Source organism: Sphaerodactylus townsendi, linkage group LG15 (genome assembly GCF_021028975.2).
Source record: "Sphaerodactylus townsendi isolate TG3544 linkage group LG15, MPM_Stown_v2.3, whole genome shotgun sequence".
NCBI lineage: Eukaryota > Metazoa > Chordata > Lepidosauria > Squamata > Sphaerodactylidae > Sphaerodactylus > Sphaerodactylus townsendi.
Genome location: NC_059439.1, coordinates 34,563,631 through 34,590,744, shown reverse-complemented (window position 1 = coordinate 34,590,744; position 27,114 = coordinate 34,563,631). Strand labels below are relative to the sequence as shown.

The window sequence follows — 27,114 nt, the reverse complement described above, 5'->3', positions numbered from 1 at the left end:
TGATACAACTGATACACTTTCTCATATTCTGCTTCATTGTTCAAAATACAACAACATCAGAACCGATTTGAGAACTGTGTTACCAACAGGATTTATGCTCCTTTCTGATAAAATAAAAATGGCTAAGCTTCTAAATAATACTAATGTTGAAATCTCAGAAGCTGTTGCTAGATTTTTACTTTGTGTACTGCAAGTTGAGCAATAATGATGTTTTTATTGTATTTAAAATTCTTGGCACTGGTTTTATGCCTAATAAAGGTTTTGGATTTGGATTTGGATTTTGAATTGTGTGTTTTTAAAAAAAATCTCTTATGTCAGGAGCAAATTATCAAAATGTTGCAGAATCAACCTGGTAATTAACTGCTTGGGCAAAGAGGATTGTTTGGCTTTACAATGAATGATAGTAGGGTCTGATGAGCCTTGAAGAGATAGGCATTCCAGGAATAATTTGCCAACAGTGAAAACCCTTTCTCTGGGCACAACCCACCTTGCTGGAAGAAAACAGCAGAGAATTTGAACTGCAAGGAAAACCTAATAAATGGGAGGCAGTCTGGAAATAAGAACTAGCGCTTAGAGTTTTGCCTAAAATCAACAGGCAACCTGTGTGTCTTTTCTGCACATGGGTGGTAACATACCATATACATTCGTGTATAAGTCGAGGCACCCAATTTTACCCAAAAAACTGGGGAAACGTATTGACTTGTGTATAAGTCGAGGGTGGAAATGCAGCAGCTCCATGATCAGCCCTGCACTGCAACCCACTGCAGCTCAACCATGCCCCCTTTTAGCTCCAGCCCCTCACTCACTCACCCTTCCCTGTCCCCACAGGCTCTGAGGCTTGGCTTCAGGGAAGCTGCCACTCAGGCAGCCTGTTTCTATGACTTTCTTAAAAGGACAATGCTCCAAAGATTGTTTATGTTTTTGGCCTGCAGGGGGTGCAGCTTAAGCAATCATTGGAGCATTGCCCTTTTAAGAAAGTCATAGAGACAGGCTGCCAGAGCAGCAGCTTCCCTGAAGCCGAGCCTCAGAGCCTGCGGTGAAAGGAAAGGGTGAGTGAGTGAGGGGGATGAGGTGCTGTGTGAGTAAGCGCTGCAGCTGGGGGCTGCAGCTGGGACTGACCAAGGTGGGGAAGGGGTGTGGGACCCTCACTCGCGTATAAGTCAAGGGGGCATTTTTCTAGGCTGAAAAACTCAACTTATATGTGAGTAAATACGGTAATTGAATGCCAAGGCCCTTTACACACAGGCCAGGAACACAGGAGCGAATCAGGATATATGACCCCGGTACAGCCCTGGGGTCGTTTGCACGCTTCCGTGCGGGTGATCCTGGAGCTGCTGTGGCTCGCGAATATGCCTCCATCAGAGGTGTGTCCTTTTTCCAAAACCCACCTTTTCTCAACAACAAGAACCTTTATTAGGCATATAAAATAGGCTCCAGAGTGTTACAGACGTTTCTGAAGTACAAATTAAAAGTACATTCAAAACACAGAGAAACTGTATCTAGCATTGGACGTTACTTAGAAAGTTCTGTCACTTGTAAAAAAATTTTTGCTACTTTTTCCAAGAGCACGGCATCCCACCTTCTCTCCTTCACTGTCTCCTACTAGGCCTCTAAGAACTCTCCCTCTTTTTCTCTCATAACATCCAGAACCGGAATGTGATATTTGAGACTGACAAGAATTTCTACTGCGGAAGACGTGTCTCCAGGCCTTGTGTTACAAGATTTGATTCTGAATTAGAAAAGAGACAGAATCATTGGATTTTTCAATAATGAAACCTAACTCTTCATACAACCAACAGATGTTCCTTCCACTCTTTGGCATAAACTCCCACCCCAACCTGGCCCCTCCCCCAGGAATTGAGGCATCACTTCTTGTTCCTTATCATCTGCTCTCTGCTGTTCAGCTCAGGCCTTAGTAGTATCAGGTAGCATTTGGGGAGAAAGATGCAGCCTAATAGTCCAGCACTAGAGGCTAAGATAGAGAAGATCTCCACAGCCACCACGTATTTCCCTTTGGTGCTCAGGTAGGTTGGGACAAAGGAGACCCAAACACTGCAGAAGACCAACATGCTGAAAGTGATGAACTTGGCTTCATTAAAACTGTCGGGTAACCTTCTGGCGAGGAAAGCCACACTGAAGCTGATGGCGGCTAGAAAGACCATGTAGCCCAAGACACAGTAAAATAGGGTGATGGAGCCTTCATTGCATTCCAAAATGATTTCCCCAAAGGTTGAGTGCATGTCTAGGTCTGGAAAGGGGGGGAAAGTACCCAACCAAATGGCACAAATGCCCACTTGAACAAGGGAGAAGGAAATGACAATAGAATATGCCAATGTCTTCCCCATCAGTTTTCTAAAAATATTTCCTGGCTTGGAGGCCATGAAAGCTACCACCACGGTAATGGTTTTTGCAAAAACAGAAGAAACACAGACGGAGAAAACGATGCCAAAGATGCTTTGTCGGAGGAGACAGGTCCACGTTTGTGGCTGTCCAATGAATAGCAATGAGCAATTGAAGCAAAGGAGGAGGGAGGTGAGGAGAATGTAAGTGAGACTCCGGTTATTGGCTCGGACTACGGGGGTGTCCCGGTGCTTAATGAAAATTCCAAGCGTCAGAGCCGTGATCAGAGACAAGAAAACAGCTAAGCAGGCGAACAGAATGCTCAAGGGTTCTGCAAAGGAGAGGAAGTTTTGGGTCTTGGGGATACATTGATCTTGCTTGCTGTTTGGATAGTGATCTTCTGGGCAAGCAATACAGTATTCCACATCTGTAAAAAGAAGATACACGTCTTTTACAGTATGCAGAACGGTGAACAGGAATCAGATGCAAATTTATAAAATGTCCTTTTAACCAATACTTGCAACCCTGAATGAGAGCCATCTTACGGTAACCTGAAAGTATTTTTAGCCTCCTGTGTTGGGAGCTGTACTTTCATAGTTGTTCTTTAAAATGTTACAGTCTAGATCAGGGGTCTTCAAACTATGGCCCTCCAGATATTCATAGACTACAATTCCCAGGAGCCCTACCACTTGGCCATGCTGGCAGGGGCTGATGGGAACTGTAGTCCATGAACATCTGGAGGGCCATAGTTTGAAGACCCCTGGTCTAGATTGAGGTAATACGTGCTACTCATGTAACCAATATTGTTTGCTGCATCATTGAGGTTTGATTCAGGTGGGTAGCTGTGTTGATCAGAAGCAGCAGAATTTTTTTTTCAGTTCCGTGGCACCTTTAAGACCAAGTTTTACTCTTGGTATAAACTTGGTGTGTATGTATCTGTATCTGAAGAAGTGTGCATGCACAGGAAAGCTTACGCCAAGAATAAAGCAGGCTTTGAAATTCAAGACCAGCACCTTGAATTGTGCCTGGGAGCAAATAGGGGATCAGGACAGATGGGTCAAAACGGGAGTGAAATGGTCCCTATGACTCACTCCAGTCCACATCAGGTTGCAGCATTCTGTACGAACTGAAGTTTCCAAACCCTTGTCAAGGGTTGCCCCATGTAGAGGCCTTTGCAGTAATCTAGTCCAGATGTAACCTAGGCATGTACCACACTGGCCAGAATCACAGATCACAATCCTCCCACCCAGAGCACAATAGTAGATTGAGAGTGTGACTGCACAGTGTGTTGGTTCAATATCACCTGAGGTCGGCCCATGGTTGGCATGAAGGCCATGAAATCCTGTGCTGCCCCTAACAAGACAGCCTCAGCATCAATGTATTTCTTGCCGTTCTAAACAAATGACTTAAAATAGTTGGATAAATGCACATTATAGAAACATACAGTCTTTAACTCCTGTTCATGATTTTCAGTTCAACCTCGTGAATTGCGGGTATCAAAATTACTCCTCAGATCTCTTGTCAAACTTAGCAGTCCCACAGAATCCTTCTACAGATCATCTGATGAATATTTTAAATTGCCCATCGCTTACCAATTTGGTTGGAGATCATCCCTTTGGGACAAGGGACACAATTGAAGCAGCAAAATTTCTCCCCTTCTTTCTGTTGCTTGCTCTGTCCTGGATGGCAGCGGTCATTACACAAAGAGAAGGGAGGCACCTATCCGTGAAGAATGGAAGGAGTCATACTTGAGTATAGCAGAGGACGTGTGGCCCTGGGAAAACTATAAACGAGCAGGCTGTAAAGCTATGATGACAGGTGGAAGAAGGGATGAATGGAAGAAAGGATGTCATACTCTACTACTTCAAAAATCATCCCTACAGAAAAATGTTGGGGCCTAAAATCTCCTGACAGCCTGTTTGGATGGATGACTCTGTTTTTTGTCACATGAGGAACGGCACAGGTTTCCCTTACCTGACTCAGATTATGGTTCCACTCAATTTTATCTGGCTGCACAGTGAACTCTTTCCCTGGAGGCGCCTGAGGATCCAGCCTTCCGACTTTTACACGGGTGTAGGAGTTATTGGGGAAAGTGACCACATTTGTAATATCAAACCCAGCTTCCAGTTCTCCGTGATCATTGAACACAATTTCATCTCCGGCACTGTTGTTGAATGACATTCTCTGAAGAAATGAGTATAGCTAGACAGAAAGAGACAGAGGAAGAAAACCACTGCAAAAATGATCAAACTATTGCAACAGCTTTCCAGAAGAGGTTTGCAGCCTTTAATCTATCAGAGTTGGGACCATATGTCCCAATCGACCTCTGCACTCAGCAGAGGCCAATTTACTGGAGGTCCCCAGCCCGTCAATGATGCGGCTGGCCTCCACTTGAGCCAGGGCGTTTACGGCTCTGGTGCCGGCCTGGTGGAACACTCTCCCTCCAGCTGTCTGGGCCCTGCAGGACCTTGGGGATTTCCGCAGGGCCTGTAAGACTGAGTTGTTCCACCGGGCCTTTGGAGAGACCAGCCGCTGAGGGTGCCCCTGCCCCCTCCTCTTTACCCCCATGGGCCCTAATACCATCAGGGCCCATCATTTTTCATTAGGAGGGTTTTGTAAGGGTGCGGGCGATGTTTTAAGACACAACTGTTGTTTTAACTATATGTATGTTTTAGATGATGTTTTATCTGTACACCGCCCTGAGCCCTTCAGGGATAGGGCGGTATACCAAATTTAAATAACAACAACAACAACAACAACAACAACAACAACAACAACAACAACAATAACAACAACAATAATAATAATAACAACAATAATAATAATAATAATAATAATAATAATAATAATAATAATAATAATAATAATAATAATAATAATAATAATAGAAAACCACTTCCTGAGAAGCTGAAGTTGAATCATTATGGAAGTGGACATAATATTTTTTTCAGATGAGAGATGGAAATATGCAGAGATGGAAACATTTTAAATCAAGGGGAATTCCGCCTCCTTCGTTTTTCATATGTGTGTTGATTATGCTGTTGGTTCATATATAGTGCACTCTTCACTTAAATCTTCATTAAATAGAACTTTGCGCTTTACATAAAGACATTTTTGAATCAGTGCCATTGGGGTTTGGTGATTGCTTTTGAAGTCATGGTTACACTATATCCGACCTGTTGGATGTTTCAGCTGTCTATGATACCACAATGTGAGAAGGGACTGTCATGAGTGACCAGAGCTTACCTGCCAGGGCTCCACATCCGGACTGCCCCTGTGCTCTTTCATTCTGTAGCTGGCTGGCGATGTGTATAAGGCATGCAAGGAATGAGCTACAGCATAGACCGCGTTGTAGATACTGTAGCTGTGGCCAGTCATGCTCATTTCAAAAAATGTGGCTGGCACAGTCTCCAGCCTCTCCTCCCCAGTGCACGTTTCATCGAACGTTGACGGACCCCCAGAACTTGGAAAGGAACATTCGAACATATGTTCCCAGACACCCTTGATGAAGCCATCCCCTTTGGCCCAGGAAGGCTTCACAGTCTGGAGAAATTCACGGAAACGCATGACCTCATTCGAGTGGATGGTGAAGGAAAGAGCACCGTGAAGCTTTCGTATATCGAAAGACTTCAGAAACATAAGTAATGCAATGTCAATTTGGGTCGTCGTAACCCACACTTTCCCGGCGGAAATTCTCTGTGTATATTCAGCCTCCAACGAAAAAGTCATTGCTGCCCATAGAATACATAGCAGAGATATAAGGGTTGAAGTATCGCCATAAAGAACAACCACATTGGTTTTCCTCTCCAGGAAACCTGGATTGTCAATGAAAAAATAAGATTCTGCTATCTGATAAGTATCCACATGCACATTTTTTTTTCATTCTTTCCACGAAGGACACACAGATGCCATTCCTGGAAAGCATCGGCTCAAATGTTTGCAAGAAGTTCTCTCCATTCTCACTTTCGGAGCTAATAAACCCAACCCATTTCCACTGGAAATGCAGAAGTAACTGGACAATTCCCACATATTGGAAGGCTTCACTGGAGACCATGCGGTAAAAGGAGAAGAAATGGGTTTCATCGTTCATTGCTGATTCAAAAGAACCATAGGAAATCTACAGCAAAATGAGAGAGCGCGATAAGAAATGTATGAGAACACATCCTTTATATTCTTGGTTGCAGTTTATACTGATTTTCTCCCTAAAATGATAACCTCAAAATAATGAATACAGTTATACTTTCTCAAAAAGAAGAAGAAGAAGAGGAGGAGGAGGAGGAGTTTGGATTTATATCCCCCCTTTCTCTCCTGCAGGAGACTCAAAGGGGCTTACAATCTGCTTGCCCTTCCCCCCTCACAACAATCACCCTGTGAGGTAGGTGGGGCTGAGAGAGCTCCGAGAAGCTGTGACTAGCCCAAGGTCACCCAGCTGGCATGTGTGGGAGTGTACAGGCTAATCTCCTATGCCACTGCTGCTCCTAAAAAGCCCTCTGCTGGTAGAAAATGGTTTTGAAAATAGAGGACAACGTCTTTTTAAAAATTACAGCCTTGCTTCAGCCTTGCCCAAGAGTTCTTAAAGAGCTCAAGCATGAAATTGCTGATCTTCTCACTTTAATATGCAACTTATCCCTGAAATCAGGCTCCATCCCTGAAGACTGGAAGATGGCCAATGTCACACCAATCTTTAAGAAAGGATCACAAGGGGACCCGGCGAGGAAATTACAGGCCAGTCAGTTTGACATCTGTTCTGGTAAATTAGTAGAATCTATCATGAAAAGATAAAATTATAAAACATGTAGAAAAGCAAGACCTGCTGAGAAAGAGTCAGCATGGCTTTTGCAGAGGCAAATCCTGTCTTACAAATTTACTAGAGTTCTTTGAGGGTGTAAACAGGCATGTGGACAGGGGTGAGCCGGTGGACATTATCTACGCGGATTTTCAAAGGAGGAAACTTGACAAAGTTCCTCTGGGAATGAGAAAGCTCAGCAATGAAGGAATAAAAGAGGGAAGTCCTCCTATGGATTAAAAACTGGTTGAAACAGAAGGAAAAAAAATTAGGTGTAAATGGGAAGTTCTCACAATGGAGAGATGTCAGGAGTGGTGTCCCCCAAGGATCCGTTTTGGGACCAGTGCTCTTTAACCTATTCATAAATGACCTGGAAGTAGGGGTGGGTAGCGTGGTAGCTAAGTTTGCAGATGATACAAATTATGTGGGAGTGGTGAGAACCACAAAGGATTAGAGCTCAAGGACCTTGATAAATTAGGTGAGTGGGACTCCAGAAATGGCAAATGCAGTTCAATGTAGCAAAATGTAAAGTGATGCACATGGGGGCAAAATCCAAACTTCACATACTGCGCTACAGGGGTCCATGCTATCAGTCACTGAATAGGAAAGGGATTTAAGCGTCTTAGTTGATAGTTCCATGGGAATGTCAACTCAATGCATGGCAGCTAATGAAAAAAAGGCAAACTCTATGCTGGGGATCATTAGAAAAGGAATTGATAATAAAACTACAAAGATTACGTAAATGCCCTTATATAAAGCAGTGAGTGCGACCGCACTTGGAGTACTATGTCCAGTTCTGAGTCATAGCATCTCAAAAAGGATATTGAGGAGATAGAAAAAAAAAGAAGTGCAGAGAAGGGGCAACAAGGATGATTGAGGGACAAGAACCTTGCTATGAGGAGAGGCTGCAGCGTTTGGGACTCTTTAGTTTGGAGAGGAGAAGCGGCTGAGGAGGGATATGATTGAAGTCTACAAAATTATGCATGGGGTAGAAAATGTTGACAGAGAGACAGTGTTCTCTCTTTCTCACAATACTAGAACAAGAGGGCAGACACTGAAAATGCGGGGGGGAAGAATTAGGACTAATAAAAGGAAACACTTCTTCACGCAACGTGTGATTGGTGTTTGGAATATGCTGCCACAGGAGGTGGTGATGGCCACTAACCTGGATAGCTTTAAAAGGGGCTTGGACAGATTGATGGAGGAGAAGTCGATCTATGGCTACCAATCTTGATCCTCCTTGATCTGAGATTGCAAATGCCTTAACAGACCAGGTGATGGGGAGCAACAGCTGCAGAAGGCCATTGCGTTCACATCCTGCATGTGAGCTCCCAAAGGCACCTGGTGGGCCACTGCGAGTAGCAGAGAGTTGGATTAGATGGACTTTGGTCTGATCCAGCTGGCTTGTTCTTATGTTCTTATGTTCTTAATTCTATCACTGCTACTGATCTTACTATAGTGGACACTGCTTAAGGAAATATATGGAATGCTGTGGCCATAATATTGAAAAATTACATTGGCATTCATTTAGTATGTGGTCAATTATAACCTTCCAGAACTGTGTGGGAAAACCTATTTCCCATACTTTGTAGAAGCAAAAGCTACTGGAAGGAAGGAGGAAATGTAATCCCACAACCACAGCATAAGGAATTAATACTGCCACTGATACTGTCCTGCCACAAAGTGCTTAACGGCTGTGTAGCTCAGGCAGTGATTTGCCATTGACATTCAAGGCATAGATTATGAGCAGTCACAGTTGCTGAACACAGTTTGTTTATCTGACAATATCTAGCTGTAAAGTTCTGTGCACTCCTAGCCATAAATATTACTTTTCAGGTTGCTACCATTTTTCTCTTCCTGTTAGTGTCATTGTGTAATGGGCTGCAGCCCAGAAAGGTGGGTACACTGAAATGACTGACAAATAAGATTTCCCTTCACAATGGGGGACATATGGGATTAAAGACCTCGGGCTGCAGCCATTTAATCAAAGATCTATTCAAGGCATGTACCAATAAGCATATCTGTCATTGCCTCAACAACTTGGCTACTAAAAAAGAGCAGGTAAAAGCAACTAATGGAGGAAGCACGGGGAAAATTGATGGTCTTCCATCCGTGAATGAACCTGTGGAATCTTGAAAAGTTTTAAGATGTCTGCCATGTGTGAAGAAGAATCAGAATCAAGTCCTCCAATGACTCCTATGACATTTCTTTGGATTCCACATTTGTAGTTGGGGACATAGTGATGTGACTTGAAGAGCAGGTCCAGTGTTTTATGATAAGTCATCCTTGCGTTATTGTAGTTGTCATGGATGAGGAATCCAAAAGTGAGGTTGGGCAAGATCTTGGCATCCTTATTGATTTCGGTAACAGCAAATACCAAGGCCAGGAGATGTTGGTAGAACTTGGATACAAAGCTGCAAGGAAAACAATTTGACTCACAGGAGAATTCTTCACAACATTGACTTGTCTATTTAAAATCCAAATACATCTGAGAAGTACATAAGATCTCTCGTGGACCAAACAACAGGTGTGGATCTTCTGGGCAACCCACAAGAAGGTTGTGGAAGTAAGAGCTTTCCACATGGCAATGAGTATTCAAGGCTGTATTAACTCTAGCCATGGTGTACCATGGTGGAGCGGGTATGAGGAGGAGGGTAGAGTGCCAAATAAATGCAGATGCGCGTCTCAGATTAATACACCCTTTATTAGTGGCGAGGAAAATTTCTAACCCTACTGTTGCCATACGTTTTCTTCTTGGAGATTACAACGCTCATACAACATGTATGGTAGCTCTATACCTGACAATCATTTTAAAGTGCTAACTTATTCCTATTTTATTACTTTTAACTGTGTTTTTTAAATATAATATACCAGTACACTAAACCAAATTGGTTCATTATTATTTGGCACAGAATCAAATTTTTAAATATCAAATATGACACATAAAACAAATGAAGAACTTCTTATAAAAGATAGGTATCTTCTCCAGTTTACCTGATACACACTGTCTAATATTTAGGCATGGTAGGATACCTATTGCTGTATTATTTTGCTTTTAACTTGCTAAACAGATCTATTTATATTGCAATTTTATATTAGATTGTATTTTTACATTGCTGTGTAGGGGTATTTACTGTCATTTGCTCTGGCTATTTCTTAAAAAAATCTGAAGTGATCTGAATCCATTGAAGTCAACCATCAAGTTATGTGGACTATTTTCTTGCTATTGAACTATATTTGAGACTGCAGATTGTGGCTGTGTAAATCTTGATCTATCTATGCCTATTAAAGGTCAATAAAGATAAAGGGTAAGAGGAGGTGGACTCTATTCTAGAGAACCGGCCCCCCATCTGAGTAGCAGACTCTAATCTGGTGAACTGCATTTGTTTCCCCATTGCTACATATTATGCTTGCTGGGTGACCTTGGGTTAGTCTTGTTGAGAACTGTCTCAATCCCACCTACTTCACAAAGTATCGATTGTGGGGAGAGGAAGGGAAAGGAGTTAGTAAGCCCTCTTGAGGAATGAAAGGGGCAGGGTGTATCAATCCAAAAATCTTCTTCTCTTCCTCTTATCCACCTTCCTTCCCCCATTCTTGTGAAACAGTGTAATTTTTTCAACAAAATCATCAAACCTCACAGTCTTCATCGTATTATGTGTAATCAAGGATTCTGGATCAAAAATGCTTTTTTTAGATTCTGACACGGTTACTTATTCAACTCCATCGATGGCTCTTCATATAGCATGATATTACCCTGTGTAAGATATTACCCTACCCCCTCAAAATTAAAAGAAACTCTCTCTATAGACAGCACTTTACGGAAGACTAAGGCTCATTCCGCACATGCAGAATAATGCACTTTGAAACTGCTTTCAGTTCTCTTTGAAGCTGTGCGGAATGGCAAAATCCACTTGCAAACAGTTGTGAAAGTGGTTTGAAAATGCATTATTTTGCATGTGCGGAAGGGGCCAAAGTGTCAGTTGTTTCTTTTATGTTTAACCCCCTTTTATGTATAGATAATATGTATTGATGTATGTATTGACGTAACAAACCTTATTCAACCTCAATTATTAAGGAGGAAATATTCAAGTTAAGTAACAAAGACGAAGTATATAGATATGATGGACTAGTTTATATGTATCTCAGGTCATCTAGTTAGAATCTAATCTACAAATCTCTTTCTGTATAAAACAGCAACAAGTATATATACTAAATAGATAGATCAAAATTGAACTGAATTAAATGTATTAGATTACATGTATCCTAGCTGGAAGTATATTATTTTAAAAATTGAAATACATAAGTTAGAATGAGTTGTTTTTTAAATGGATGGATGTTTTCATGTAATAACTTTATGCAAAAACTTATATGTAACAATTTCTGTTAATTCTGTAATAACTGAAATTCAAATTGTTAATCTTTCTGATCCGATAAAATGATCAATTAAAAAAACAATAAAAAAAAGAAACTGCTATCATTCAATTTTAACTTAACATCTGACTGGGTGATTACTTACCTTGGAATATAAAGAGAAAGAGTTTGGATTTATAGTCTGCTTTTCTGAACCCATCTCTGCAAAATCTGGCCTAGCCAGGGTCAGGAAGTGAAAAGCAAACCTGCCATTTTCCCTGTGCAAGTGGCGTTTGCAACTGTATAGGCTGTGCCACTGATTTTGCTGACGTAAGGGTGCACTGGCAACTGAGGGCGTTCCTTGCCTGAAAGGGCTTGGGATGCCAACTAAAGCTCCCTCTGCCCCCCTCCCCGGGAACACACATACAGTGCCAGCCTGGGCTTTTGTGCCAGAGGAATGCTGGCGCCATGGCTGCAATGGCACCCAGTTGTCGTGCTCCTTTGAAGCTCCGTGTCTTCGCCATTACTACTCCTGAGCTGACATAAATGCCCCTCATGTCCGTGCAGAGGACACACGGTCTCCTCAGCAGTTTCACCCTCTCCTTTGGATTGCCCTGTAAATAACTTATGAAAGCAAACTCCACCCTGAACCTTGCAAAGTGGGAACTCTCAGCGCCTAAATTTATTTATTTATTTATTTATTTATTTATTTATTTATTTATTTATTTATTTATTTATTTATTTATTTATTTATTTATTTTATTTATTTATTAATTATATTTGTAGACCGCCCCATCCCCTAAGGGCTCTGGGCGGTGGACAACAAGCGTCATAAACAATACAGCAATATCAGTTACATTTAAAATCAATCAATCAATCAATAAATACATAAGTTACATAAAAAATTCCATGCAAGCCACATGACGTCCCAATATAAAACTATCCAGTGAGAAGGGTAAAGAGACCCTCCCGGAGAGTGAGGCGGTATAGATGTTATAGGCTCCCAAGATGGTAAAGGGAGAACACAGGAAAGGGCGCACACCATCAGACGTCAAGCTTCCCCAAAGTCCCAGTGGAACAATTAGAGTCTTACAGGCTCCTGCGGAATCCTCCAAGATCCCGGCGCAGGGCCGGACAGATGGTGGGAGAGTGTTCCACGCAGGCTGGAGCCAGGGTCGTAAAGGCCCTGGCTCCGAGGTGGAAGCCAGCCGTATCATTGAGGGGCCGGGGACCACCCAGTAAATTCAGCCTCTGCTGAACACAGAGGTCGTGCAGGGACATATGGGGTAAAGAAGCGGTCCCGCGATACGAGGGCCCCAGGTCAGCGCTAGCGTCGCTAAAGGTTAATACCCATACGCCTTGGTGGATGATCCGGAATTCCACTGGAAGCCAGTGCAGCTGGCTTAATACAGGCTGGATGTGATCACGAAGTAAACCACCTGTGAAAGCAGACGCAGCTGCTGCATGCTGGACCAGCTTCAGCTTCCGGATCAAGAGCGCAGAAGTGCGTAGGCTGCAGCATGGTTTTAAATTCACAATAGTCTAGCCTGGAGGTGACCGTTTGCATGGATCACAGTGTGGCTGCAGGTCAGCTTAAGGGAGAGGAAGGGGCCAGTCCGTCGAGGCCTGTCGGAGATGGAAAACGCCAGCTCCGGTTGTATGGAGGCCACCTGGGTCTCCATTAAAAGAGGTATCTAATCCAGGTGGACCCCCCAGGCGTGCCGACAGAGGGGGCCGGTTGCGCCACGAGTGCCCTCTCCCACACCGGGCAGCGACTGGAAATCCCCGACCTCGCCTTCGCGTCTCAGCCAGAGGATCTCCGTCTTCGATGGGTTTTGCCTTTAACGCTGCTCTGTTGCAACCAACCAGCAACCGCCTCCAGGACAATGCTGCTAGAGCTGCCAGAGGCGATGGTCGCCCTCCACTCTCCATCAACAGAATGAAGCTGAGTGTCATCAGCGCTACTCGGTGACAAGATCAGCCCAAAGCTCACGTACTGGGAACTGGCGAGCAAGCAAGGGTCGCATATAGATATTAAATAATAGCCGGAGATAGAAGCGTTCCCTGGGGCACACCGCGACTGAAGCCGGGCAATCGTCCGGGAGGGCTGATCTCCGCGACCACACTTGCTTGAGTCCGGGTCCCGAGAGAAACGAGAACAATCCACTGGAAGGACAATGCCCCGCGACTCCGAAGCTGACCAGGCTGGTGGTAAAAGGTCGTGGTCGCACCACATCAAATGCTGCGGTAAGATCTAACAATACCAGCAGCGCCGACCGGCCTCAGTCCAGTTGCATCACGATGAGCGTATCTGTGGACGGCTTTACAAGAACGGTCTCCGTCCCATGCCCAGCACGGAAGCCGGACTGGAAGAGGTCAAAGGTGATGTAAATCCTCCGGTGGAAGCCCCTGAAGCTGCTCCAGCACCACGCTCTCAATTACCTTCCCCAGGAAACGAAAAGATTCGAGGACGGGGCGGTAATTGACCAGATCTCCAGGATCTAACGGGTGGTCTTTAAGAGTGGAAGGCGGACCACTGCCTCCTTCAACCCACCTGGAAAGACTCCTTGCTCAAAGGGAGCCATTACAGATGATATTCAACAGGTGGGGTCGCCAGATAAGGCTCCTCCCGGCAAACTTTAACAAAGCCAGGAGGGGCACTGGATCCCAGAAAGGACGAGTGAAGTAGGTGCTAACAGCAGCCAGGGCCCTGCATCAACAACACGGCCTCAGAGAGCAGGGAGACCAAACCCGGACCCAAACAACAGGGCCTGAAGACCTGGCAAGGGAGCCTCCAGTTCACTAATTGTAGTCAAAGTAGCGGGGAGGGTCCCTGGCGGAGTGACGTGAGCTTCCTATCCTGGCGGCTAGGCCTGCCAATGCCTCTACAGCCAATGTGCCAATTGATCATTTGTAGACCTCTGAGGTAGTGAGGTCAGGGACCTAATCACACAAAACAGTTGTGCCGGGTATGAGAGAGCTAGCAGACGGCGAGAGAGGAGGAAAAGAAAACTCTCTTTGCCTCCTTCATCGCCAACTCATAGGCCTTCCATAAACGTCCTATAAGATGTTAGCTTCGCTCCGTCAGGTTTTTTCCTCCGCTTCATCGCTCTAGGCGTCCTGAGTTCTCGTTTCTATCCGGCGTAAGCTCCTCGGTGTACCAGGGGGCCAGCCGGGAGCGTGGGCGCAAAGGTTGCCAGGAACAACAACCTCGATAGCATCGGCTAGACGGCAGTTCCAGTCAGCCACCTGCTCATCGGAAGTGTGCTGGCAGGTTCAGATTCCCATGAAACATTCAGGAAACCAATTCTGGATCCATAAGTCTCCAGCGAGCCGGTTGCAAATGGAATAAAATGCGCCTAGACTTGACTGATGGGGCATATGCCGAGGCGAACCTGAAGAACATAATGGTGGGACCATGGCACTCTGTCAATAGAGGATACTGGTATATCGCCCCTGAACCAAAGACCAGATCCAGAGTGTGACCCGGCCTCATGAGTGGGGCCCAGAGTTCACCAAGGAGGAAGCCCAGTACTTCCATGGATGACACCAGGTCCACTTGCTCCTGTACAGGAGGCGGTCCAACATGGACATTGAAGTCCCCCAAAACAATAAGTTTGGGAAACCGCAATGGCGCCGTCGGCGTACCTCTAGCGGCTGTAGCAGGCTACCTCCCGGTGCGCTAGGCGACCGGTATTTCAGGAAGGACAGCCCGGCCTCTCCCTGAGGCCAACCACTCTGAGCCCACTTACTCTATACCACTGATCTCCGGGACAGGGGCAGCCCTGAAGGGTATAGAATCTTGGATGAACATCGCGACACCACCACCCCCCCCCCGGCCCTGAGTTCGAGACCGGTGGAGGCACGCGAAACCTCGCGCAAGGCAACGGTCTCGCCTTCACGCACCCAGGTTTCGGTGACACAAGCCAGGCCCATCTGCAGCTCTCCAAGAAAGTCCCGGAGCAGTGCGGTCTTATTGTTGATGGACCTGGCATTGATCAACACAGGGCCAGAACAGGGGATATTAGAACCCTGCCCCCATCGTACATTGGGATCGGACGGAGGTCAGAAGGCGAGCGAGCATAACCATATCTCGACCGCCTTCTCTCACATGGCCGCCGCCTACCGTCATACTTACCCCGTCCCACCGACACTGGGATCCTCAGCCCCAGAGGTGGCGCCCCCTGTCCTGACCGCCTCCTCTATCTAAAAGCCCACTAAATTCCACCACTATATGCAGTCATCTAAAGGGTACGCACGACTCAGAAAAGGTTGACCTTTGAAGAGACCCTCCTGAACCCGCACTCTCGGTTCCGCAACCGTCCATGCCTTTAATGGTGTGTCGATTCATAGGCGTCTCTCAGTGTTATTGTCTGCTGTCAGATCCCGCGGCTGATTTATGATGACCTCATTTCAAGGCAAGATACATTTAATGGTGGCTTGCCCGTCCCTGCCCGCTCCCGGGCTGGGAGAGTTCTGAGAGAACTCCGACTGCCCTCAGGACACCCAGCAGGCTTCATCGGGAGAAGCGAGGCCCCTTCTGCAGACGCAAAATAATGCGTGTTCAAGCCACTTTCACAACTGTTTGCAAGTGGATTTTGCCATTCCGCACAGCTTCAAAGAGCACTGAAAGCAGTTTGAAAGTGCATTATTCTGCAGGTGCGGAAGGAGCCTGAGGGATCAAACTGACTTCTCCCGAATTTAGTTGACTACTTTAAACTGCTACACCACTCGTCGTATGTCATATTCCCCATTTTCAGCTTCAAGGAAACCACTGTCATAAATCATTTCTGTGAGACTGTCTGGAGAGAGGAATTAATTACTTACACTGGAACTCCAACAGACTGCTGATAAGGGAGTATCTTGAAAGAATATTCAAGGTTAATAACACGAATATATGTTGTCATCCCACCAAGCAGGACTTGAACTGGCTGGTACCACTCATGTTGCACTGGAAGGGGATTCACCGGCGCACACTTCACAGTCTGTCCTTCATACCCCATTTGAAAGAGCAGCAGAAACCACAGCAGAGACTCAACTTCAATGATAGCAAAGCTGTGCTCAAGGTGCAGACTCTCTTTCCCCCTCCCTCTGCGTCATCTCCAGGAGTCACGCAGGCTTGGATGATAGATTGTCAACTATTAAATATCTTTGAACTGAACAATCTTCAAGTAGCAAGTCTCCAGTCCTTCATTCTAGGTACAACTAACTGAGTCTGGGTTATGTCAAGAAACATTATATATGTTTTGTTTGGTTAATTTTCATGGAACGCCTCTTAGAGTTTTAACTAAAGCGTAGACCGGGTGATCTAATTATAGTGGTTTAGATAATTTCAGGGAAGACAGACACTTTTGAAAGTTTGTTCGAACTCTGTGTAGAATCCTTGGTGGCAGAACATTTGAAGCAAACCTGTTTCTTGGAACTCACCACAATTTCTGTGAACTAAGTTTTGCTCATTTGTTTGTTTCTCTCTCCCTCCTCTTTATGTGTGTGTGTGTGTGCGCGCGCGCGCACGTGCTGCCCTGAACCCTGCAAAATGGGTAGAGTGGGGTATAATGAAAGTATAAATCAAATTATATATGTAAAGTTTATCATATTGTAATTATCCATTTCGTCCTTTTTAAAAAATAATATTTCATGGAAGATTTAATGTAATTCTGATAATTACATTATTCTGATAATTTGTTGCTATTTTGTCAATTTGTTGCCACCCCTGTTCAACGGTTGCTGGCCATGCTGTAAACAACGTTTAACTGATGCCTAATAAAGTTCATTGTATTGTATTGTACTAAGATTTGCCCATTAGTTTGTTTCTCCCTCCCTCCCTTTTATGAAGAAAATAAGAACAAACTGAAGATCTTGAATGGATCAGATCAGTGGTTCATCTAGTCTATCGTTCTGTCCCAAAGTAGCCAACCAGTTTCTCTGGAAGGTTAAAACTAGACCAACGTCTCTTCCTGATGTTGCCCAATGACACTGGTCATCAGAGGTTTATGGTCTCTTCATTGTCAAAAGTCCCTGTCAAGGTCTGAGAATCTCCTACATCTGGCCAGCAGGGGTGGGAAGAACTTACTGGCATGAGGGGATGGCTAGCCCTGAATTAAACCTACTAGTCCTACTGCTGCTGCTGCTGCTACTACTACTAGTAGTAGTTAATTTTGTTTAATATCACAGCTTCCAGTTCTTAGTCTCCTAGTCCATCATTTTATGCACTACACCATACTGGCTCTCTATTAAGAGGGAAATGTTTATTCAGGAACAGTCATAAACACACAAAGTAGATGCACACCTTCCCCGATCCAAAACCCCTGATTCACAGAGGCTCTTAGCTCTGGCAGGCAGAATGTTGGGCAACTCTCTGTTCAGACAATGGTGCCAGAGAGGAATTTCAGGGAAGCAGAGAAGTGTAGGAAATGTAATCAGTGGATCGCACAGCCATTGAAGACGTTTTGAAAACGTTTCACCCAGAGAATCATTTAGAAAGAAGATAAGTTCAGAACATTTTGAGGCTGGAAATAAAATGTTTGGGGTAAAAACAACGTGGAACTCCATGGAGGAAACACTGTATTTCCTGCCTCAAAATCTTTTAAATTGATTATTCAGAAAACCACACCACATTGTGTGCGAAGGATTGGAATTCCAACTTCCACATTTTGGGTGCTTACCTAATTTTTCCTCCCAACGTGATCTTCAATATATTTCATGGATTCTATACAGCTCGATCTCAACCCTTGTCTGTAGATAGTTCCCATTTTTCACCACCAGCCACCATAATGCGATCACGTGGGGGGTGCATTGGGTCACCTCTTCCTATCACCAGGTGCCATTTTATAACTGCACACCACTGCCAGAATGTTAAAGGCCTAATTCATAGAACAGCTACCAATTCCATGTTCAGGCGTGTTAGTCAAATACAGATTAGGGCCATGGTGGCGAACCTTTGGCACTCCAGATGTTATGGACTACAATTCCCATCAGCCCCTGCCAGCATGGCCAATTGTAGGAGCTGATGGGAATTGTAGTCCATAACATCTGGAGTGCCAAAGGTTCGCCACCACTGGATTAGGGGGTTGACTCGGTCTCTTGAAATAGTATTCAGCCAAAGCAGGAACGCAAATCAAACAGGACATGCTTTATCAAAGCATATCTTGTACCCGTCGTTATCATCTGTCTGCCAACTGCTCTTCCTATCATATGAGCCAGAACAGAACAGCTTTGAACCATGCGGTAGATTCTTATAAAAAAAAGAGCACCAACAGATTTTAGTCCCATGACAAATAAAAGGAGACCCTGGATTTGGACAGAGTTGATTTCCATTACCGAGGTATATTAGGATGGGGAACTGTTTTTGTCTTGTTTTCCTGTGGCTCAGTGTTTCCATAATATTTCCCGCTGTGGAGCATGCTGAGGTAAGTACCGTATCTTCCCACCCCTGATGACAACCAGCATATGAAGAATGACTATTAGCACAATGGGGGGGAAAGCTTTACACTCATGGACCTCAATGGACCTAGAAGGGCGTTAACTACTTTGAGAGGCATTCTAAATGGCAGAAAGCCAAACTGGGAGACAGCCAAAGATTTCCTTTAGTTGGGGAGGACAGCAGAGTCTTTTGGGTTACAGCAGTGGGAAATGGTAGAAGACAGAGATCCGAAATGCAGCTCAGAGATTACCTTCATCTTAAGACTTTGCCTGTGCCTGTAATGTGGAAGATCATGGGTTCATCCGTGCCTCCACACCACCTGCCACTACTTCACCGGCAACAGAGCACTTCATGTCCATGGCTTCCCAATCCTCTTTTACCTACTACTAAACCTTGAGGATTTGTGATATGGAGAATTAATGGAGCTTTGAAAGAGACCAGGCCGGGGGGGGGAGAGACATTTGTGAGCTCTCTCAAGTTATCCCAAAAGCCCACTTTTCTTATTTAATGATAAAATAGTAATAGTAGTTAGCACAAGAACAAGAATCTCCTTGAAAATGTTGTGGTGTGTGTGTTTGTGTTTGTTGATAGCTGACCATTAGGGCTGGAAGTAATTGGATAGATTCCACTGTGGTGTGTAAAGCCAGAGCCAAAACTCTGGTGTTACAGCATGGCCTACAAAACTCTAGTATTACACTGGAGCAGTGTTTCCCAACCTTTTCGACATCGTCGTACCCTTGACCTCTCTCTTCATATCTCAGGGTACCCCTGAGGTTCATTTGATTTTTTTTTTGCATTTTTTAAGGTTTTTTCCCCGTTTTTGGCCTGTAGGTGGGGGGAGTGACAGCCACGTTGTTTGTTTGCCTAAATTCGACATGGATTGGGGGGATTTAAAGGGAGAGCTCTGTTTAAATCTACCCCCCCAATCCACACCGAATTTAGGCAAATAAAACAATGCTGTTTTTCAGTGTTGTTTAAAGGGAGCCCATGAGGCTTCCAATCCCCCCCCTTCAAAATCCATTTGATTCCGGCAGGTGGGGGGCAGGCGGTAGGATTGTCATGGTACCCCTGGGATGTGCTCATGGTACCCCAGGGTACCATGGAACCCTGGTTGAGAATCACTGCACTAGAGCATACATTGTTTATGATATGCCATCATTAATTCACTCCAGGTTGGCTCCAGTGAGATGGCAGCAAACCCTTCCAACCCAGTCCTGAGCCTAGCACCTTACACCCTTGATGACAAATATAAAGGCTGTACGAAAGTCATGAAGAACAACCTCAAGTCTCTCCTTGAGACGGAGCTGGCAATCACTCCAAAATATAAAGAAACGTGGAAAGCGTCCCTGCGAACGTGGCGAAAGAGGAAGGATTCACATTCTTTGCCTCGGAATGTAACAGAGTTTGCTGAAATGGCTATCATGGCATATACATACGGCAACCCTTCAATCTACGAAGAATTCAATACTGCTACCCGAACGGCAGGAAAGGCCCCCAGAGAATATGCAGCCTATCCTTTCAAATCCCTGCATTTCCTCTTAACGTGGGGAGCCAAAGCATTCCAGTCAACCAAGCCGAAATGTACGAGGGTCTACCGAGGCACCGAAGTGAAATTTTTCACCACAAAGATATTCCGGTTTGGACAGTTCACCTCCACTTCAGAGAGAAGAACCATAGCAGAGTTTTTTGGGACGATAACCTTTTTCAATGTGTTCACCTGCGAGGGCTACTCAATAAGTGAGATGTCTAGAATTAAATTTGAAGATGAAGTGCTAATTCCTCCTTATGAGCTCTTCCAGGTCACCTCGGTTAAAGACACTAAAAATGGCAAGATCGTAAACGCCAAGTCTGTGGGAAGCTGCAGCAACCACAACTGCGCTTTCGTGGGGAAAGGTAACGGAGTAGAAGCTGGGTTTTATTTTCCTTTTCTGAAAGCCAGAAGTTCTATTATGATTTCTTTTCAATCCACCTTGGAGTCTTTTGACTCCAAGAAGGAAGGAAAGATTGTAAAGCTGGAAAAAATATCTACCCTGTTCCCATTTCTATTTGGATGTGGAAATGGAAAGAAAAATAGAAAAAAAGGATAAATGTTATTTGAAAATTCATTATGGGGACTATATTTAAATAGTATGTCCTGCCTCAAAGACCTGCTCGTACTGGAACCAGGATAAACTATGGCAGGGGTAGGGACCCTTTAACACTCAAAGAGCCATTTGGACCCGTTTTCCATGGGAAAAGAAAACACTTGGAGCCGCAAATAATTTTTGACATTTAAAATAAAGATAACACTGTATATATTGGGGGTTTTTTTACCTTTTACTCCGCTCATTCTGAGAAGCGCATGGATGTGTCCGCCCTGCTGCCTGCAGAATTGGGCAAGGTTAGAAGACCAGTGAAACCGACCTTGCCGGCCGCCGGGAAAGCTTTCCGCCCAGCTCCAATGGGGCAGGCGAGACGAAGCCTGGCCGCGGTTAGTGCATGCCCTGCCTGCCTGCAGGCCGGAGGGCAAGAGGATGGGACCAGCCGGCACCGGCTGCATTGGAGCCTCAGTGCAAGGGCAGAAGAGCCGCATGCAGCTCTCGAGCCGCAGGTTCCCTACCCCTGAACTATGGGGTTGTCTTTCCTTTTTAAAATGCACTGCAAGTTGTAAATCTATTTTCCCCCTCTATAAGCCCTTGCCAGATCAAAGAAGAGATTATGGGACATTGCGCCTTCTAAATGGCTATTTCCACTTGTGTAATAGCCTCTTGTATTTGATCTCTCTCTTCCTGTGTTAAAACCTTTTTTGGTTTCTCATCATATTTTTCATTCTGGACTTGACTAAATAATTCTTTATAAAATTCTTCAAATTTCTTCCTTATTGCTTTATTTTCTGTTATATATTGATTACTACTATCTTTTATTCCTTTTATTCTCTGTTTCTCCTTTCTCTTTTTCAAATAATTAGCCAGTCTTTTCATTGAATTTATATTCGCTCTTTGAAATTGGTTTTTAACCCAAATTTCCTTTTTCCACATATCAGCTTTATCTAAATCATCTAGCTGTGCTTGTAACTTGTCTAATTCATTTTTTATTCCTTTATCGTATTTATCCTGAAGTTGAGTCCTTCTGTTTTGAATCCCTTCTATTAAATCTTTCCTTTCCCTATTTATTTCTTTATTCCATCGTTCTTCTCTAGCTATACAGTACCCTCAAATTACTGCTTTAGATGCATCCCATACACCTTCTAAATGGCTAAGTGGTTGAGGTGGGAACATGGATGTTGAAAGCAAATGGGGGGACACACTAACTTTTCATTTTCTAATTTGTAGGGTGGAATGGTACCATGGCCTGTCCTGAGCACCAAGGTATGTAGGCTGCTGCGTCTACGCTTCTGCACAGATCCAAAAAGCTTATCTTTGCTAGAAATGAGGGAGCTTCAGCTTTTGAAGTGGTGGCTCCATATTGGGAAAAAATATTCTCCTTGGGTTTCTCATGGGAGTCTCTTCACATGCTTACCGTCACGGAAATTTGCCATCATCTAAAGACCAGACTTTATGACCAGGAATACCAATCTCTCCTGAGTGCTGCACAAAGCTCCTGTTCCCCTCTATACTTTGGGATCACTAGCCCTGCTGTATATTATTATTATTATTATTATTATTATTATTATTATTATTATTATTATTATTATTATTATTATTATTATTATTATTATTATTATTATTATTATTATTATTATTATTATTATTATTAAACCGCCCTCCCCCGAAGGGCTCAGGGCGGCGAACAAACAGATAGAGCACAAATAAAATTATTATTAATGCACATAGGGGCAAAAAAATCCAAATTTCACATACACGCTACAGGGGTCAGTGCTATCAGTCACAGACCAGGAAAGGGATTTAGGCATCTTTTAGTTTAATTTAGTTTAATACGGCCAAAGGCCAGCAAAGACGAAACAAAACAACAGCACACATTCACAACAGCAAATTACAACAATTATTACAGCTAACCATTTACATGAATGTTTGGCTTTCAGCTCATCCCTGATTAAGTAGGCCCTTGCGTTTTTTATACGCCAATGCACAGAACTTTGCTACCTGCTGGGAGATGGTTGCATCCTTGTCTTCCAACAGCATTTTCCTAATCTCTTGGTCAGGATCCTTTGCAATTATCAAGCTGTGTTGCACAAGCAGAGGTAAAATAAAGAGCTCTCTTTCTGCCTTATGCAGCATGCAGTGTAACAAGATATGTATCATAGAATCAACGTCCCCAGAGTTACAAACACATTTCCTCAAATGCCAAGGGGTTTTCCCAAATCTGCCTATAAGCATAGATGATGGAAATGCGTCAAACCGTGCTCTAGAAAAGGCCCATCGGTATTTGGCTATGGTAATATGTTGAATGTAGGGGGCCATTACTGTACCACTACCAGATTTCAATGGTCTATATAGAGCAGGAAATGAGGCATTATCATTTTGGTAGTCAATGTCGTCCAGTCGTTGATATACCATCTTAAGAGCTAAGGGCAAGTCCCATTCAAGCATCAGCATAGGGTCTAGCCCAATCTGTTTAAGCTTCAGGATAATCTTCTCCGACCAGATTGGGTATGGTGATGTTGACAGAAATGCTGGTAATAGGCCCTGGGGGTGTAGGTGGACTTTAATCCAATATTTGATGGCTCTCTTCCAGACTATAGTTTCCACTTTAGCTATTCCTGCTTCATGTCTCAATACAGTGTTGGACGTGCATTTTGGTGTATTGAATAGAGATCTAAGGAATGTTGTTGTAACTTTTTCCAGAGGTGTAAAGTTGGATATGTTGCCTAGTTGGGCTCCATATGTTAATTGTGGAATGGATTTTGCTGTAAACAATTTAACAGCAGCTGGAATGTATCCTCCCCCCTGGGTACGGTAGAATCTCAGTATTGCTTGGGCGCTCTTTTGAGCAGATTGGACAAGGGATTGGATATGAGCCATTATACTGCCATTATACTGGAAAATTACCCCCAAGTATCTGAAGCATTTGACCTGATCGATTGGATGCCCTTCGATTGTCCATCTTTCCTTCTTGAACCTGGCATTAAAATGTACTATTTTGGTTTTAGAATAATTCATTATTAGATGTTCCTCAGCACATTTTTGGGTTATTGCATTTAGGGCTCTCTTAATCCCTACTTTGGTTAGTGAGAGGGCGACAATATCGTCCGCATACATTAGAATGGGTAGTTTTTTCCCCTGAGAAAGTGTAGGAGCATGAACGTCCTTATCCTGCAAATCTATTATGAAGGAGTTGACATAAAAGTTGAATAGATGTGGTGCTAGAAGGCACCCTTGCCTTACCCCCTTCTGTACTGGTATAGATGGTGTTAGATGTCCCTCTTGTGTCACCCTTACTCGCAAAGAGGTGTTCTCATGCAGTTGGATTATTATGTGCAATAAACGTTTGTCAATATTGGTGTTTGCTAGTTTGGCCCATAGGCGGTCACGTGGCACATTATCGAAGGCTGCCTTGAGATCGATAAAGGTTGCATATAGTGAGCCTCTTTGGAGTTTAACATATTTGTCAATCAGATGGTTTAGAATCAAGCAGTGGTCCATTGCTGATCGTCCCTTTCGGAAGCCAGCCTGTTCGTCTCCTAACAGCTTTTCTCCCTCGAGCCATACCAGAAACCTTGTGCACAGGTAGTTGGTATATATCTTACTTATAACATTAAGTAAGCTGATCGGCCTGTAGTTGGCTGGGTCCGTGATTACCCCTTTTTTAAATATAGGGACTATTATGGCTTCTTTCCAATCTGTTGGAATATAGCCTGTATTATTAATATACGTGAAAAGTTCAGCTAGGATTGTAGCCCACCAGTCAATGTTGACTTTCAATAGCTCTGGGGATATATAGTCATTCCCTGGGGCTTTCCCAGATTTTAATTTGGAAATCATAAGTGCGACTTCTGCTTTGGTTACAGGGGGCCATGTAGGTGTGTTATCCAGCGAGATATAATGTCCCAAAGAAGGCTGATGGTTTGTAAAAAGTTTGGAAAAATGCTCCACCCAGACTGTTATTGTTATTGGATTAGCTAGGCCCAATTTACTTAGATTATTATTCTGGCTTGTTAGTCTCCAAAAAGTGGCAGAATCATTCGATCTTACCGCCTTGATTAGAGATTGCCATTTTTTGTGCATGGACATTTTTTTCTTATATTTTAGCATGGCCTTATAAGTTTTTTTCCCTTCCAGTACCAGTTCTTTGTTAGTCACGCCCTCTTTAAACTGATGGAATAGTCTTAGCAGGTTTCTTTTGGCCATTCTACAGTCATGATCAAACCATTGTTTGTCAGCGGTCCCTTTTTGTTGACTAGTCACATTGCTTTTGGACAGGAGGGGTTTAAGTATTTGCACAGTTCGTTCATAGGTCTCTAAAATGGCTTCAGGTCTCCCTTCACACATATCTAATAGTACTTTATGATACAGCATTTTACCTATATCTGAAACAAACCAGTTCACAAAATAGCTTCTCATATCATCATTCCATTTCCTTCTCAGACTGTTCACTTCCACTGCCAGTTCCGTATGCATAATCCTAGATCTTAGCCCGGAAACAGTACGTATATCTAAACCAAGGGTTAATGGAAAGTGGTCGCTTTCCGATCGCGGCATAACTTCAAAATGGCTGATCATGCCCACTAATTCTTGTGACACCAAAAAGTAGTCAATAACTGAAGCTCTGTTGCCTGACCAGTAGGTAAATTGGGCCGGGTAATCACCTGGGTGGGTGCCATTCAAGATTGCTAAATTAAACTTATGGGACAACTGATATAAAAGTAGCCCTGCAAAATTATAGCCTGCATCCAAAGCTTTTCTTTGGTTAAAGGAAGTAGGCCCAACATCCTCTGGCACACAAGAATTAAATCTGTCCAGTAGCAAACTATCACATTGGCCCATTCTAGCGTTCAGGTCTCCCCCTATTATTAAGTAGGCCATAGGATAATTTTGTAATAGGTATAAAATCATCTCTTCCAGTTCTAACCATTTTCCTTTAGTCTGAGACCTAGATTGGGAGGGAGAAAGATATATGTTTGCACAAATTATATCAAAGTCTTTACAAGGCAATAGTACTACCAAAGCCTTAGAACAAGGAGTGGGAATTTTTTTGATGCTTAACTTCAAGCTTGTGGATATAAGTATCCCCAAGCCTCCTGAGGGTCTACCTCCTTTTGCACTCCCGGAGGCCTCAGATGTTATTACAGAGTAGTTTGGAAAAGAAAATGTGGCCATCATCCAAGTCTCCTGGAGGAAAATTATATCAAACAGTTTTAGATAGTGGGCAAAGTCCGCATCTGTGGCTTTGGCTTTCCAACCTGCGATATTCCAGGAGGCTATGTTAACTGATTGTCAATTTAGATTTTCTATGATGTCTAGGGCTCCTGATGGGTCTTGCAGAATGCAACCATTACGAAATGAAATCCTAGGTTCCTTTTCTAAGGACCTCCTACATGGAGTTAACGGAATACAATTAGGATTTGTTCGTATCAGTAGGCTAGCATCACTTTGTGGGTATTCAGTTTCTGGGACGTTAACTTGTCCAGACTGTAATTGAGGAGTATGGATTTAGGCATCTTAGTTGATAGTTCCATGGGAATGTCAACTCAATGCATGGCAGCTGTGAAAAAGGCAAACTCTATGCTGGGGATCATTAGAAAAGGAATTGATAATAAAACTGCAAAGATTGTCATGCCCTTATATAAAGCCGTGGTGCGACCGCACTTGGAGTACTGTGTCCAGTTCTGGTCGCCGCATCTCAAAAAGGATATTGAGGAGATAGAAAAAGTGCAGAGAAGGGCAACAAGGATGATTGAGGGACTGGAGCACCTTCCCTATGAGGAGAGGCTGCAGCGTTTGGGACTCTTTAGTTTGGAGAGGAGGCGGCTGAGGGGGGATATGATTGAAGTCTACAAAATTATGCATGGGGTAGAAAATGTTGACAGAGAGAAATTTTTCTCTCTTTCTCACAATACTAGAACCAGGGGGCATTCATTGAAAATGCTGGGGGGAGAATTAGGACTAATAAAAGGAAACACTTCTTCACGCAACGTGTGATTGGTGTTTGGAATATGCTGCCACAGGAGGTGGTGATGGCCACTAACCTGGATAGCTTTAAAAGGGGCTTGGACAGATTGATGGAGGAGAAGTCGATCTATGGCTACCAATCTTGATCCTCCTTGATCTCAGATTGC

At 43.8% G+C, this 27,114-nt stretch overlaps 3 protein-coding genes across 3 annotated transcripts in view; 1 reads left to right on the top strand and 2 right to left on the bottom strand.

The window, feature by feature from the left end:
• Positions 1-1,865: 1,865 nt before the first annotated feature.
• LOC125444391 (vomeronasal type-2 receptor 26-like) lies at positions 1,866-12,942 on the bottom strand. Its single transcript, XM_048516801.1, has 7 exons — positions 12,887-12,942; positions 9,249-9,540; positions 6,304-6,457; positions 5,587-6,155; positions 4,315-4,542; positions 3,933-4,059; positions 1,866-2,767 (listed from the first exon to the last, which is right to left on the bottom strand). Exons 1-7 carry the CDS (start codon positions 12,940-12,942, stop codon positions 1,866-1,868), a joined length of 2,328 nt encoding a protein of 775 aa, XP_048372758.1.
• A 5,834-nt stretch (positions 12,943-18,776) lies between these two features.
• LOC125444390 (erythroblast NAD(P)(+)--arginine ADP-ribosyltransferase-like) lies at positions 18,777-22,254 on the top strand. Its single transcript, XM_048516800.1, has 3 exons — positions 18,777-18,885; positions 20,072-20,792; positions 22,211-22,254. The coding sequence occupies exons 1-3, from the start codon at positions 18,811-18,813 to the stop codon at positions 22,252-22,254; spliced, it is 840 nt and encodes a 279-aa protein (XP_048372757.1). The 5' UTR covers positions 18,777-18,810.
• A 3,662-nt stretch (positions 22,255-25,916) lies between these two features.
• The window catches only part of LOC125444389 (vomeronasal type-2 receptor 26-like), a 9,498-nt gene continuing 8,300 nt past the window's right edge, over positions 25,917-27,114 (bottom strand). The window contains exon 7 of the mRNA XM_048516799.1: positions 25,917-25,928. Coding sequence (XP_048372756.1) covers positions 25,917-25,928 — 12 coding nt within the window. The remainder of the gene's footprint in view (positions 25,929-27,114) is intronic.